At 43.4% G+C, this 15,895-nt stretch overlaps 1 protein-coding gene across 10 annotated transcripts in view; it reads left to right on the forward strand.

Annotated features, from left to right (window-relative positions):
- Nucleotides 1–15,895, forward strand: part of LOC122701700 (general transcription factor II-I repeat domain-containing protein 2) — a 57,848-nt gene that overhangs the window by 25,734 nt on the left and 16,219 nt on the right. For 5 of the 10 annotated variants that reach the window (XM_043914923.1, XM_043914924.1, XM_043914925.1 and 2 more), the window contains 7 exons: nt 968–1,022; nt 1,342–1,385; nt 5,541–5,618; nt 11,399–11,455; nt 12,897–12,959; nt 14,351–14,428; nt 14,733–14,816. In XM_043914923.1, the coding sequence (XP_043770858.1) occupies nt 968–1,022; nt 1,342–1,385; nt 5,541–5,618; nt 11,399–11,455; nt 12,897–12,959; nt 14,351–14,428; nt 14,733–14,816 (459 nt within the window). The remainder of the gene's footprint in view (nt 1–967; nt 1,023–1,341; nt 1,386–5,540; nt 5,619–11,398; nt 11,456–12,896; nt 12,960–14,350; nt 14,429–14,732; nt 14,817–15,895) is intronic. The other 5 variants (XM_043914917.1, XM_043914919.1, XM_043914918.1 and 2 more) reach the window with 5 other exon arrangements.

Here is a 15,895-nt window from a genome sequence, read left to right on the forward strand (position 1 = left end):
GAACCAGGGGCGGTGACCGTGAGAGCCCTCGGGAAAGGGTTAGAATTGTGTGGTCAGAAGAGCTTCCTGGAGAAGCTGGCCCCCAAGATAAGCAGGGTCTTAACAGCTTGGTTCCCCCAGGAAGCCCATTCCATGTGGTCAGGCAGAAAGCTATGTGCAGGGTGTTGGAAACTACGTTTGGGAACCCAGGACGACTCATACTCTCCTCGTAATGATGAAGGGACCAAAAAAAGAAGCAACCCTACCAGGAGCATTTAGAGATCCATCTAACGCCCACTTCTTGTTTTCTCAGATCATTATTCTGGATGTAGTTGGAAACCTTGGGTCGTGAAAGATTCATGAAAGACCAGGTCTAAAGAGAGTGTCGTGCTGAGCCTACATAAGTGCAGAAACCAAGTGGCTGGGGTGGGCGGGGGTCTCACTGTCCACAAGACACACCTCGGGGTACAGAGGGTGATGAGACACCCCTGTGCATGGACTGCTCACAGAGCAAGTATTTCTGGAGCAGTTGTGACTTCCTGGGGGCCCAGCTCACCTTGAAGGAGGGACTGGAGGGTGAGGGGTGCCTGGTGACCGCTGTCCCAGGCGGCTTGTATTGTCCTTACAGAATAATGAAGATAACTGCTGACACATTCTGTGATGGACACTGTTCTAAGCACGTTGCATGGATAAATGAATCCATACTCAACCACCATCCTCAGATGAGGACACTGAGGCCCAGGGAGGCTTAGTAACCTGCTGGAGGCCACTCTGGCCCCAGGCTGCTGCTCAGCCCCCATCTTGCCCACACAGGTGGCCCAGTCCTTGGGGGCTGCTTTGAGCTGGTCCCTCTGCTGCCCTTCTCTGATGACCTGGAACCTGGAATTCTGTCCTCTCTGTATTTCCCTTCCCTTTATGTGCCTTTGAATGTTGTCATGTTTCAAGATGCATGAAACTAGCTAGCATGTGTCTTCTTACTCCTGCGCAGGTGGTCCTGGGGTGGTAACCGACACCGACAGGTCAGTGACATCACCAAGTGAAAGGTAAGGGACAAAAGGAAAATTAACGCCACATCTAAACCCAGTGTATTAGTTTTTAGAGTATGGAATGGCTTATTTTGTTACATGTTCCTTATTCAAAGGGGTGTTTGGGATTATGAAACTATATTCTGTTGACACCTTTAACTTTCTTCGTGGTGTCGTTTAACTTTACGAAATTACAGTCGAGGTAGCTGTGTGTTCAGCTTGAGGAGGTGAGGGGAATCATGACATCATGGAGATCTGGGGAGTGGGTTCAGTGTCCAGATGCCTGTGGGCAGTTCTTTCCCTGCCCATCTTGACCAGCGTGCCCTTCTCCTTTTAGCTGCGCCCCCATCCGTGTGAAGACCGAACCCATGGAAGATTCTGGTATGTACACTGATGCTTGTAGAATGAGGTATTCAGCAGGTTATTATTTGACTCCTTTTAATACCCACTCCAGTATTCTGGCCTGGAGAATTCCATGGACAGAGGAGCCTGGCGGGCTACAGTCCATGGAGTCTCAAAGAGTTGGACACGACTGAGCAACTTTCACTTTCACTTCACATTTTATGTGAAAATGGTACTTCCAGTAAAGCAGGACTAGAGGGGAACTTCCTCAACTTGATAAAAAAAAACTTCAAAAAACCTATAGCTGACATCATATTTAATGGTGAGAAACTATAATTTTTCCCACTAAGATCAGGAAGGATGTCCCCTCTCATCACTCCCTTTCAGTATCATACTGAAAGTCCTAGTTAATGCACTAAGACAAGAAAAGGAAATATACAGTATATGATTGAAAATAATGAATAAAATTGTCTTTAATTTTCAGATGATCTATTGGTCCATGTAGAAAATCCAGTTAACCTCAACTGTGGCCATATTTGCAGAATCATATTTTACTCAAATATCTAGAAAAAAGTCTTCTAGTTCAATAAATACTGGGTACTAAAATGTTATTGGGCTTCTCTGGTGGTTCAGACAGTAAAGAATTAGCCTGCAATGCGGGAGACCTGGGTTTGATCCCTGGGTTAGGAAGATCCCCTGGAAAAGAAAACGGCTACCCACTCCAGTGTTCGGACCTGGGGAATTCCATGGACAGACGATCCTGGCAGGCTACAGTCCATGGGGTCACTAAGTAGATATATTTGTAGGTGAAGTATTATTTTAATCATATGGAACTTGATTGTTAAATAAGTAAAAAAGTCTTAAACATACATTTGGAATTATGAATTTGATTTATGAATAAAGTATGAATAAACAACTTGTTTTATTGCTTTCTTACACTCTGTAGTTTCTAAATGTTCTACAATAGACATGCATTACTACGATAATCTATATTGGCAGAAAAGAAATCCCTCTTTGATGGATGAGAGCAGTTAACCCCCATCCCTGCCTCTCCCACTTCTCAAAAAAGAAAAGAAAAATGGCATTAGGGGAAAATGTTAGAGGTTAAAAATAGAAAAAAATTTAAAAGTCAAATGTTTAATCAAGGGGTGGGAAAATAATGAAAGCATTAGAAGTTAAAAGCTTAGGCAACCTAAAATAAGTACATAAAACTAAAGCTCAAACCTTGCAAAGATAAAGATGAAAGCAAACTGGCTATAAGGGGGGAAAGGGCTTCCCTGGTGGCCCAGCAGTAAAGGATCTGCCTGCAATGCAGGAGACAAGAATTTGATCCCTGGGTCAGTCAGAAAGATCCCCTAGAGAAGAAAATGGAAACCCATTCCAGTATTCTTGCCTAGAGAATCCCATGGACAGAGGAGCCTGGAGGCACACAGTCCCTGGGGAAGAAAGAGTTGGACGTGACTTAGTAACTAAACCACCTACTACCATAAGGGGGTAAAACTAGAATTTAATAATGTTTAGAAAAGCAATCTAAAAATAAGAAACAGTTCCAAACTTCCAAAAGTTAAAATGAAGTATGAGAGAATCTAAAAGAAAAAATATTCAATATTAAGAAAACATGTAGAGGAAAGGCAAAGAGAGACTTTATCTTCAGTGAAATGGAGGTCAGAGCACCCACGTTTCTGAAGGTGTCAGGGTGTGGTTTATGCCGGGCTGCCTCCCCCTGTCCCTCGGGGAAAGAGAGCCTGACCCTTCCCTTGTCATACACCAGGGTCACTCCCGTCTACATGTAAATGTGTGCTCGGTGGAAGCTCCACCTTAAACATCAGGGTCTGAAAAATAAGAGTGCTTGTCCATTGTAGTTATCCTAGGTAAAACCAACACAAGTCAGTGAGGAGCCGAGGATTTCAGCTAGCAGAATTCAGCTGTGTAGTTTTCATCCCCCTTATACGTGATGCCCCTTTAATCTTAGGGATGTGTGTGTTCTCAGTCATGTCCGGCTGTGTGACCCTATGGACTGTAGCCCACCAGGCTCCTCTGTCCATGGGCTTTCCCGGGCAAGAATACTGGAGTGGGTTGCCATGTCCTCCTCCAGGGGATCGTCCTGATCCAGGGATCAAGCCCTCATCTCCTGTATCTCTTGCATTGTAGGCGGATTCTGTACCGCTGAGCCACCAGAGAAGCCCCTTTAATCTTGGCCATGATGCAGTTCCATGATTCAGGGATGCATTTCAGATACATTCTGCCTGTGTCTCTGTTGGTCATGGAGAATTTAAAACCTCCAAGCCACAGTCTCCTGTTAGAATCTAGGAAAACAGATGAGAGTGAGCAGTTGTTAGCCCTCCCTGAGCGGGGGCCCTTTCATGGAACCATGGTCCCTGCTGCCTCCCTCTCCTTCCTCACCAGCTGTAGGGTGGATGAGCCATTCCCACTGGCCTTAAAATAGGCCTCTTTTGTTGAGGTCTCTCTTCTTTGGAGATGTGGTTCCCTTTAAGATAAAATATGGGTTCCCTAATAATGTGACCTTCTGCTGTGAACTTCATGGTACGAATCGCTTCCAGCTGCCTCCAGGCTTCTGAGAGCTGACCGTCCCTCGGCCTTCCTTCCCGCGATGTCTGTAGCACCTGACGCGCTGAACAGCTGTTTATACGGGGTTTGCCTTTTGAATTTCCCTTCCCCCCCGTCATGTGTTGAGGAAAAGCTGAAGCCAGTCTGTTTTCATTACCATTTCAAACACATTCTGCATTCCGCAGCATCAAATCTGCTTTCAGTTGCCTGCACTGAACAGGAATTTTTCTTTGACAGCCCAGCCGTCACGTACTTTTGTTAGTAGATGTTTGTTAGTAGAGTCATTAGTGCCTAATCAACTTGGAAGTTGTACCTAAAAGTTTGACTCTAAGTTACAGAAGCTATACACATTTCAAACAAAATTCAGGCTAGTGATATGTGAAAAGTGAAAGTCACTCAGTCGTGTCCGACTCTTTGCGACCCCATGGACTATACAGTCCTTGGAATTCTCCAGGCCAGAATACTAGAGTGGGTAGCCTTTCCCTTCTCCAGGGGATCTTCCCAGTCCAGGGATCGAACCCAGGTCTCCCATGTTGCAGGTAGATTCTTTACCAGCTGAGCCACCAGGAAAGCCCTTTTGATAATCACATTCTTTAATACCCCATCTCACTATCCCTATGCCAACAGTGCTGTTAATTTCAGAAGACCCCCAGCCCCACCCTGGAACTTGTTAATTAATGCCAAACAGTGAAATCCCAAGCTATGTCACAATTACTGTTTTTGCGTCTGTTAACTTTCACAGTTAGATTATATGTGTACTTCGGTATCAGTTATCTATTGCAGTATAAAAGACCACCTGCACCCCAGAACTGAGTGACTTCAAACCGTGACTCAGTCTTTCTCACACATGTGTGTGTGTGATGTGTGTGTGTGATGTGTCCACATGTGTGTGTGGACCAGGCCGTCCTCTGGGCTGGGCTGGCCGTACTCCTGGGTCTCTCTCCTCTGGGCCCCACATCCTCCAGGCTCATTCACCCGGCCGCTCTGCTCGAGAAACAGCAGAAGCGGAGGCACAGGCACTTTTCAAGCCTCTGTCTACCTCCCATTGGCCGAAGCAAGTCACATGGCCGGGCCTGGCTTTACAAGTTGGAGTAGTTTTCCACTTGGAGAAATCAGGAGTGGGAAAGTTATGTTGCCAACAGGCATGTATACTGGGACGGGAGACATCTGTGGCTAATTTTTGCCCTCTCCCACGCCTTTCCCTGATAAAGCCTTTTGGTTTTACTAATGTAGTTTCCCCAGGTTTTGAAATTCATCCTGTTGTAGTAAGTAAATTAAGATAATCTGTGCCAATTCAGGCCCCGTTTCAGAATATTTACAATGTTTCATGTAACTACATGTACATATTCAGCCATCTTGAAAGGGAAAATCTCCCCAGACTGGGAACTAGACCCCTTTCTCCTTCTCTTCTCCACCCCCCATCTTTCCCTCCATCTTTCATTCCTTTTATGTTGTGTTATATTTTTACGTGGATTAACCCATTCATTCATAGTGCATGAGCTACAAGTTCTCTTGCTGACTGCAGCGTTACTGTGTTAATCCCAACAACCTGGAAGGTGTATGAGCCGGTCACGTCTCTGTTGGCGAGTTTAACACATCATTTTATAATTTCCATTGCGTTCCAAGGTATTTCACTGGAAGCGGCAGTTGTGTCAGTCAAGAAAGAATCAGAAGATCCTAATTACTATGAATATGGTACGCAAGGTAATACCATTTTATAATAACTTTCTTCTCTAACAGTTATCTGTGATGGAAGCTTTTAATTAGTGCTCATCTGAACAAGCAAAGAGTCATAAAGATCCATGTATATTTACATAGAATCTTGCACAGTGCCATTAAAGTGAACAATTTCACAGTCATAAAATAGATTGCATTAATAATGTAGCCTGAATCCATATGATTCTGGGCATACGTGACTGTAGAGGTATTTCAGGCTGCGTTTTACTTGAGTTTGTCTATTAAATATTGTTTTGTGTGTTCTAAAATATTCCCCTCTTAATCCTCTTCTGTCCAGTCCGAGTTGCTGAGAAGATATTGAGATAAAAGAGATGGAGACAGAGTTAAGAAACTCAAGTGCCTTTTTTTTTACTAGAAAGGCAGCATATGACTTCACTGCCAGCATATAAGTTCAACAGGAAGAAGATGGTCGTTACCAAATACGTAAACGTCCCAAAGGTGGCGCAGGTGGGGTGGTCTATGTGGTTGGGTGGCTCGGTTCTCTACCCGAAGACCAGAATCCTGCCGGACCCCAGCTGACGATGGTTGATGATCGGCTGGGGTCATCATGGATACCGTCTTGTTGCTATGACTACTGCACGGTGTTCAGATCCTTTCTCCATCTTGCACCTCCACTGTGAGTGGGTGCAGAGTGTGGGACAATTTCCAGTTACATCCTCAAACATTATCAGATTGAAAATGTTTTCTTACAAAATCTTAAACTTTGGAATTTCCCTGCAGCATTACTTAGCTCTGTAAGTTTTACTAAAAACACCTCTTCCAAAAGATCTAAAAGGCAGAGACCAATGGAAGTTCTGTTGTAGTTGCTCTGTCGTGGGCCAGCCTCACCCACCCCCTCGGCCCCGTCCTGCCCTGTGCCCCATGACCAGTCTCCTTACATCTGGGCAGAGGGGCAGAGGATCTCTTTTTCAGCCCATCCCAGACGCCCTACCCCACCCCAGTCGTGTATTCTTTGAAAACTGGGATCTGTCCACGTCTCTCCCCCATTTGTGTTGTCTGCGGCTCCTTATCACCTGTAAAGTCCCAGTTTCCTTCCATGTTCCTATTGTCCCTTTTCTTTTTTGGCCACCCCATGAGGCCTGCAGGATCTTAGTTTCCTGAGACAGAGAGAGTGAAGTAGCTCAGTTATGTCCGACTCTTTGCAACCCCATGAACTGTAGCCTGCCATGCTTCTCCATCCATGGGATTTTCCAAGCAAGAATACTGGAGTGGATTGCTATTTCCTTCTCCAGGGGATCTTCCCAAATCAGGGATCCAACCTGGGTCTCCTGCACTGCTGGAAGACTCTACTTGAGCCACCGGGGAAGCCCTAGAAGTGAAAATTGCTCAGACCCCGTGGACTACACAGTCCATGGAATTCTCCAGGCCAGAATACTGGAGTGGGTAGCCATTCCCTTCTCCAGCGGATCTTCCCAACTCAGGAATCATACCAGGGTCTCTTGCATTGCAGGCAGATTCTTTACCAACTGAGCAGACCAGGGATCAAACCTGTGCCCCAGGCAGTGGAAGCTCAGAGTCTTAACCACTTGACCACCAGGAAAGTCCCCCTACTGCTGTTTCTGGTGTCCCCTCCTATGTCATCTGCCTCCCCCACCATCACCTTCCCTCCATTCTTCAGACACGCTGCTCTGTCTATGGTTCCTTGAACATGCCCTGAATCCCCCTTCCACGGGGCTTTTATATAAGCTGCTCCTCGCTGTGGCTCCCCATCCTATCCTGCAGACTTCTGAGGAGCGTCCCGCTTCTTTCTGGGCACAGTCAGAACCTCAACTCCTGCAGGGAACTTCCAGCATTTAGTGTGATCTGTTGTGTATGTGCCATCTTAGTGCCCTGACCAGTGACTGAAGCCACTCCCCGCCGCCTCCCCGCATTGGAAGGGTGGAGTCTTAACCACTGGACCTCCAGGGAAGTCCTATATTTATACTTTTGCCGAGGACTCCCTCAGCTAGTGGCGAGAAACACAGCATCTTACTCCCTCCTCCTGGAGTCCCAAGCCCAAGACTTTCTACATCCTGGACACTCAGATATGCTTGCTGAATTCAGGGTGAAGAATCAGTGTAACATTTGTTTCTAAATGCCTGTTGTTGGAAACAACAGGCATTTAGAAACAAATTATTGACTCCCAAGGATATATTTTTATACTTAAGTGATCAAATTGTGTACAATTAGGGATAAGATACTTAACAGATTCTGCTCTGAAAAGCAAGTGAAATAAATTAGTTGCACCTGCAATCACTCTATTTTAACTTTTCAGAAAGAAGTACATTATTTGAAGAGAAATATCCACTTTAAACGTGTGACTTTATAGTCTTTCTCCTGCTTGGCTTGGAAATGACAGAACCATTCAAGACAGCTTTGTAGAACAGCTTCCTTCTTGATGCCGAAAAAGTTCCAGATTGCCTGACATCATGGACAATATTCCATAGCACTGAATGCTCTTATAACCACTTAGGTTACGTACATGAAGTATTGGTATCTTTCTGTCTGCTTTAAGTAAGGGAGATAGTTTTAAATCCAAAAAGACAACCAATGTGACCGGCTCAGAATGGTGGCAGGCCCCTAGGAAGCCCCCAGTGAAGTCAGCCATGACCCCACAAGTGCTCAGAAGCTACCCCCACACACACCAGGACCTCACGATCCGTCTGCAACACAGATCTCTCAGAAGACCCCCTACACAGCGTCTACACAGGTACATATAGTATCTTGGCCCCCGCGAAGCCCTTGGAAGTCCCACAGGTCTTTTACATGTGCGGGGACCCCGTCTCTTCCCTGGAAATGAAGAACGCCCTGCACAGGCTTTGCTGAGCTCTACTGCACCTAGGCTTCCTTGATGGATGTCAGAGCATCAATACCGTTCTGTTTTCTTCCCGGCTGATGCTGTGTGATGTGGGGGGAAAGGCTTCCAGGATGGGGGAGCAAGGATACAGAAGCCCAAGGTCAAGGAATTAATATAGCCTTTCCCGAAATACATCACTCCAGCACTGCCCCTTCTGCCTTCCTTTTCCACATTGAAATACCCCACACGTTGATTACACAGAGCCCAGCTGGGTATGCAGGATAATCTTTTCTGAAGATTAACCATGAGGACACCTAATCCCATCTGCATCCTATCTGCCCCTTGCCATGTAACATCATATATTCACAGGTTTTGGATATCTTTTTTATTGCCGGGGTGGGGGCATGTGCCTATCACAAATAGTAAGCAATTGTACGCCAACAAATTGAGTCACCTAAATGAAATGGACAAACCACTGAAACTAAGGATAAAACACAAATTTTGAATCGTCACATAACAAGAATTTTGAATAGTCATTGAAAAGCTTCCTACAAACAAAAGCCCAGGATCAGGTGACTCCACTGGTGAATTCTACCAAGTGTTTAAAGAGTGAACACCAGAACTTCAAAAACTCTTACAGAAAACAGAGGAGGGAATACTTCTTGACTCATTCTGTAAGGCCAGTATCACCCTGATACCAAAACCAGACAAAACACCACCAGAAAACTACAGAACCGTATCGCTTATTAACAGATAAACAAAAATCCTCAGTAAAACAGTCATAAGTTTATCCTTCATACCTGTTGGGTATGTACCGCCGCCCCAGGCCTGCAAACCTTGAGAACAAAGAAAAAACCCCGCAACAAAGACATCAGTGGCTTATTGGACAGGGGACCCTGCACATCTGAAGCAAAGTCCTGGAGCAACACGCACTTTGTGCAGCAAACGGCAGACAGGAAGTGACAGCAACTTGGCTAACTCGGAGGAGGCTTCCATTTATAGGGAGGACCTGACGTCAGATGGGCTCATCAGTTACCGGGGAAGCCAGCAGTGGGGGTAGGGGGCAAGTGAGGTAGGTAGGTACTAATTAAGCCGTAATTAAGAGGATGGAGGTAGTCGTGTGTGAAGCAGTGTCTGGTTGAGCGGGGAGATATACTAAGAGCAAGAGAACAGCCATCTTGAATGCCTGACCACACAATGACCATATGGTGATTGCTCCTAGGAAGGCAAGATTAGCTCAACCTATGGAAATCAATCAACAGAATAGCAACATAATGAATAAAGGACAAAACCCACACGATTGTCCCCACAGATGTAGGGAAAAGGCGTTTGACAAAATCTAATACCTTTCATGATTTTTAAAAAACGCTCGAGAAACTAGGAACCGAAGGGAACTTTTTCAACATAATTAAGAGCATCTATTTAAAAGCTTATATAGATCATGTCATACTTAAAGATTGAAGACTATCCCCCTAAGACCAGGAACAAGACAAGTATGTCTGGGGCTTCTTTGGTGGTCCAGTGGTTAAGACTATGTCAGCCAATGCAGGGGACGTGGGTTCGATATCTGATTCAGAAAGGGCCCACAAGCTGCGGGGCAACTAAACTGGGGCACCACAATTACTGAAGCCCCTGCGCCTAGACCCTGTGTTCCACAACAAGAGAAACCACCGCAGCGAAAAGCCCGCGCCCTGCAAGGAAAAGTAGTCCCCCCTGTCTGCAGCTAGAGAAAGTCTGCACACTGCAACAAAGGCCCTGCACAGTGAAAAATGATGATTAATTTTTGAAAAAGACAAGTATGTCTGTTCTTGCCACTTCTTTTCAACAGTGTATTGGAGGTCCTAGGCAGAGCAATTAGGCAAGATTAAAAAAGAAATCCAGATGTGTGTCTCCATCTGGAGCCAGAGATCGGGAAAGACAAAGATAAAGGATAGATGTATCTTTTTTGTACTATTTTATTTTTGCAACTTTCCCGTAAGTTTAAAACTACTTCCAGTATAAAGTATGTGTCTTTTTTCTTCCAAGACATGTATGAGATTTGAGGAAACTTGAACGATGACTAGATATGAGATGATGATAAAGAATAATTCTTCATTGTGTGGGTCATCACGATATGGTGACGCTAACAGAAGAGAGATGTACTTCCTTCAACGCAGGTATTTGCAGACTGAATTCCGAGATTTACCATAAACTACCAATGGGTGTAGTTACTTTTCTTTGCCGACAAAGTTCGTATACTCAAAGGTATGGTTTTTCCAGTAGTCATGAGAGTTGGACCCTAAAGAAGACTGAGCTTCAAACAATTGATGCTTTCAAACTGTGGTGTTGGAGAAGACCCTTGAGAGTCCCTTGGGCTGCAAGGAGATCAAACCAGTCAATCCTAAAGGCAACCAACCCTGAATATTCATGGAAAGACTGATGCTGAAGCTGAAGCTCCAATATTTTGGCCACCTGATGCAAAGAGCCAACACATTGGAAAAGACCCTGATGTTGGGAAAGACTGATGGCAGGAGAAGGGGATGACAGAGGACCAGATGGTTGGATGGCGTCAACAACTCCATGGACATGAGTTAGAGCAAACTCAGGGAGACAGTGAAAGACAGGGAAGCCTGGTGTGCTGCAGTTTATGGGGTTGCAAAGAATCTGACACAACAACAACCAGTGTTGGGGGGGTGGGGGTTGGGGCACAGATAGAATGACCTGAGTCGATGACTTGATGCTGGAGGATGGACAAATGGCCTCATTTTGCCTTCTCTCTGCTTTTCTGTTGTAAGTTTTTCCAAAGCATTGGTTAGGGGAAAAAAAAAAGCATAAAGAAAGGATCATTTATATGAATTCGATTTCCAGGAGTCTATAAATATTTCGTGGGTATTTCTGTGTGGGTCTTGAATTCTTTGCCTTAGTTTCAAATGATGTCTTTTTTAAAATATGTGTTTCTGCCTTTTTAATATATCGTTTGCTTTCCTTTCAGAGAGCCATCGTCCTTCTGCAGGCACTGAAGTAATAGAAATGGAATTACCAATGGAAGGTTAGAAAATTGAGGCATTCTCTCTTTTTTTTTTAGTTTACAGTATTTTGCAGAGAATAAACTTTTTTAAAAAAGACTTTTATGATATGAGCCATTCTTTAAAAGTCTTTATTGAATTCGTTACAATACTGCTTCTGTTTTATGTTTTGGTTTTTTGGCCCCGAGGCATGTGGGATCTCAGCTCCCCGACCAGAGATCAAACCCGAACCCCCTGCCTGGAAGGTGAAGTCTTAACCACTGGACTGCCAGGGGAGCCCCTTGTTTGATTTTTTAAAGCTTTCTATTTCATGCCAGTCCTTTAATTCTTTCTTTCTTTATTGACCGAACCACATGGCCTACCAGATTTCAGTTCCCTAGCCAGGGATTAAAACCCACGCCATGGTAGTGAAAGCCCGGAATCCTAACCACAAGGCCACCAGAAAACTCCCTGAAACCTTTTTATTTTAAAATAGTTATAGTTTGATCCCTAGATCAAGAAGATCCCCTGGAGAAGGAAATGGTAACCCACTCCAGTATTCTTGCCTGGGAAATCCCATGGACAGAGGAGCCTGGTGGGCTACAATCCATGGGGTCAAAAAGTGTCAGACACAGCTTAGCAACTGAACAACAATAGATTCACAAGAAGCTGCAAGAATAGTACAAGCAATCCAATGTGCCTTCACCCATTTTTCCCTAAAGGTTACATCTTATATAATGATAGTACAAAATCAAAAGTCTTGTGTTCTAGTCTTTCTTCTTTTACTAACAATTAATTAATGTTACAACTGACAGATCATTCTAAAATGAGCCAGTTAGGTGGGATAACCTAGCCAGGCTTTTGTCTGTATGTGGAACTTGTATGTTGTTGGTGTTGTTCGGTCACTCTGTTGTGTCCAGTTCTTTGCAACCCCATGAACTGCAGCACGCCAGGCTTCCCTGTCCTTCACCATCTCCTGGAGCTTGCTCAGACTCATTTCCATTGAGTCTGTGATGCCAGCTTGATGTACGTGTCATAATTCTCATCCAGCAGAAAACTCAGTTATGAGTCCAAGTAACGATAGACCTTGAATCACCTGGGGGCTGCTGGCCGGATAAGAGAGGAGCAAATAGCTTTTAAAAAATCTCAATAATTCCCAACAACAACCAGAAAACACTGTTGCCACATGAATTCCTTTAGCTCAAAGAGAAGAATATTCTGTGTCCCTTACTGTGGGTAACTTTGTATCATTTGCTCCCTGAAAGTTTCTTACTCCTCTTATCCCTTGTAAGTTAAGGTCATCTTTTATTACTCTATTATCCCTTTTAAAATTAAAAGTACCTTTGTGTTTATACCTCTGTTTATTAAATATGAAATGCATTGAAAATGCCAGGATAAATGACTTTTAGGGTAGAGGAGCAGTAAAATATTGGAACATGAGAATGCATAACAGTGAATGTCATTTTAGAAAAATTTTTTTTCAAGATTCTACTCAACTTGTCCCTTCAGAAATGAGTGAGGACCCTGAAGCTGAGGTGAAAATTGAAGGTTGGTTGCCAAAAACCTTGCCGAATTCACACTGCCAAGTATAGTTTTTCATTTTTCCTTAAAGGATTGCTCCGGGGGAAAGAGTGAAATCGATGTGTGTGTGTGTGTGTGTGTGTGTGTGTGTGTATGACCAGGGGAGGGAGGAGCACTGTGGTGTGGCTTCTTGTGTCCTTTTGGGGTCTGCTCTCAGATGTAGAATCTCAGATATCCAAATAGTTGATTGTTCTCAGAACACAGGGACTGAGCCCTGAGTCCCTCAGAAAGGACTCGAAAGGCTCATTTCATTTCTCACATAGAACTTAAGTGAGCGTAGTGTCTGTCATTTGACCAGACCGTGATACCGTCAACTGCGCTTTTACTATTCAACCCCATCTGAGCCTTTCCTTGACTGTCCTGTTACATCATTTCTCATAGGACATCTGCTGCTTAAGTGCTCTCTTGTACGCACTCATATGTCTTACTTTCTTTACCCTTCCTTAAATTGAGAATTAACAATAAAGGAATCTTTTTTTCTTTTCCTTTGGCCAAGTGGCATGCAGGATCTTAATTCCTCAACCAGGGAATGAACCTGTGCCCCCTGCATTGGGAGCTTGGGGTCTTAACCACTGGACCACTAGGGAAGTCCCAGGAAATATATATATATATATATATATATATATATATTTTTTTTTTTTTTTTAGTTCTACCGCTTTATTGCTACCAACCCATCTCCCTCCACCCTCGTGCACACACGCTCAGTCATGTAATCCCATGGACTTCAGCCCGCCAGGCTCCTCTGTCCATGGACTTTTCCAGGCAAGAATACTGGAGTGGGTTGCCATTTCCTTCTCCAAAGTCCCAGGAAATATATTTTTATCAGTCTTCTTTTTAAATCAATTTAGACTGACTGTGAAGTATCAGGGGCTACAAACTAAGTAAAAGCCATGGAGTCCTTTCCCCTTTGCTGCTGCTGCTAAGTTGCCTCAGTCGTGTCCGACTCTGTGCGACCCGGTAGATGGCAGCCCACCAGGCTTCCCCGTCCCTGGGATTCTCCAGGCAAGAACACTGGAGTGGGTTGCCATTGCCTTTTCCTTTGACATAGACATTAAACTGCAGAGACTCAAGCATCAATTAATGCCAAGCCAGCTTGTTATTCCATAGCTAAATGTTCTCTGGAGTTTTAAAAATTTAGTCTGGCCTTTTTTTTTTTTACCACACTGTGATGCTTGTAGAATCTTAGTTCCCCATCCGGCATTGAACCCCGGGCCCTTGGCGGTGAAAGCCCCGAGTCACAATCACTACATCACCAGGAATTCCCTACTCGGGCCTTCTGATCAGAATGGCAGTTTGGTAGTTTTATAGCAGAAGTAGTCTAATTTTCTATAAGTTCTAAATTTCAATTTCTGTTTAAGGAAACACCAGTTCACCCAATATTACGAATTCTGCAGCAGGTGTTAAAGATCTTAACATCGTTCAGGTGACAGTTCCAGGTATAGAATTCTATCTGATTTTGTCATAATCTAGACTGTGTTTTTCATTTTGTTTTATTTTAACCATTTTGTGACATGGGTTAATCTCTTGGAGCTATTTCTTTGCTAAGTTCACCCTGTCAACTAAGGAAAGACATCTCTAATGCCTTAAATTTACAAATTTACAAAATGCTTACTTTTTGCTAAAAGTAAATTGATAAGCCATGTCAAGTACTTTCTCATGAGCTAATGGGGGTTTTCTCCAATGGTCTTTTGGGGTCGGGGGCAAATACATGAATAAACTTTTTTTTTTTAATTTTTTTAGATAATGAGAAGGAAAGATTATCAAGCCTTGAAAAAATAAAACAACTAAGAGAACAAGTCAATGACCTTTTTAGCCGAAAATTTGGTACGTTTTTATATTGTTGCATATTCAGATTTTTGAATATATATTTGAAATATTTCTTTCTAATTGATTGCTTTAAGAAATTGATCTTCCTCTTAAGGAGCTGTGATCAAAATTAGTGTGTATTTTTACATGGAAACACTAATTACATAATAATAATAATAGCTATCTTTTGGCCAATAGGCACATGAAGAGATGTTCAACATTATTAATTATTTGAGATATGCAACTCAAAGTCACAATGAGGTACCACCTCACACCAGTCAGATTGTCCATCATTTAAAAAATCTGCAAATAATAAATGCTGGGGAGGCTGTGGAGAAAAGAGAACCCTTCTATACTGTTGGTGGAAATAAGTTGGTGCAGCCACTATGGAGGACAGTATAGAGATTCCTTAGAAAACTAAGAATAGAACTACCATATGATCCAGCAATTCCATTTCCTGGCATATATTCAGACAAAACTATAATTCAAAAAGATACGTGCACCCCTATGTTCATAGCAGCAGTACTCACAATAGCCAAGACATGGAAACAGTCTAAATGTCCCTCGACAGATGAATGGATAAAGATGTAGTACCTGTGTATGATGGAATGCTGCTCAGCCACAAAAAAGAATGAAATAATGCCATTTGCAGCAACATGGACGCAACTAGAGATTGTCATGCTAAGTGAAGTAAGTCATAAAGAGAAAGAGAAACACTATATGATGGCACTTTCTGTGGAATCTAAAATAGGACACAAATGAGCCTATCTGTGAAACAGAGTGATGGACACAGAAAACAGACTGGCGGTTGCCAAGGAGGAGGAGGTCGGGGGAGGAGGAGGTGGAGTGGGAAGTTGGGGTTGGCAAATGTAAGCTTTTATAAATAGAATGGATAAACAGCAAAGTCATACTGTATAACGTGGAAAAATATAGTCAATATCTATGATAAACCATAGTGGAAAAGAATATTTTAAAAAGAATATGTGTGTGTGTATCTATATCTATAGCTATATAGAGATATATATGTATAACTAAATCACTTTGCTGTGCAACAGAAATTAACACATTATAAATTGACTATACTTCAATAAAAAAAA

The sequence above is a fragment of the Cervus elaphus genome, chromosome 10 (genome assembly GCF_910594005.1).
Source record: "Cervus elaphus chromosome 10, mCerEla1.1, whole genome shotgun sequence".
Lineage (NCBI taxonomy): Eukaryota > Metazoa > Chordata > Mammalia > Artiodactyla > Cervidae > Cervus > Cervus elaphus.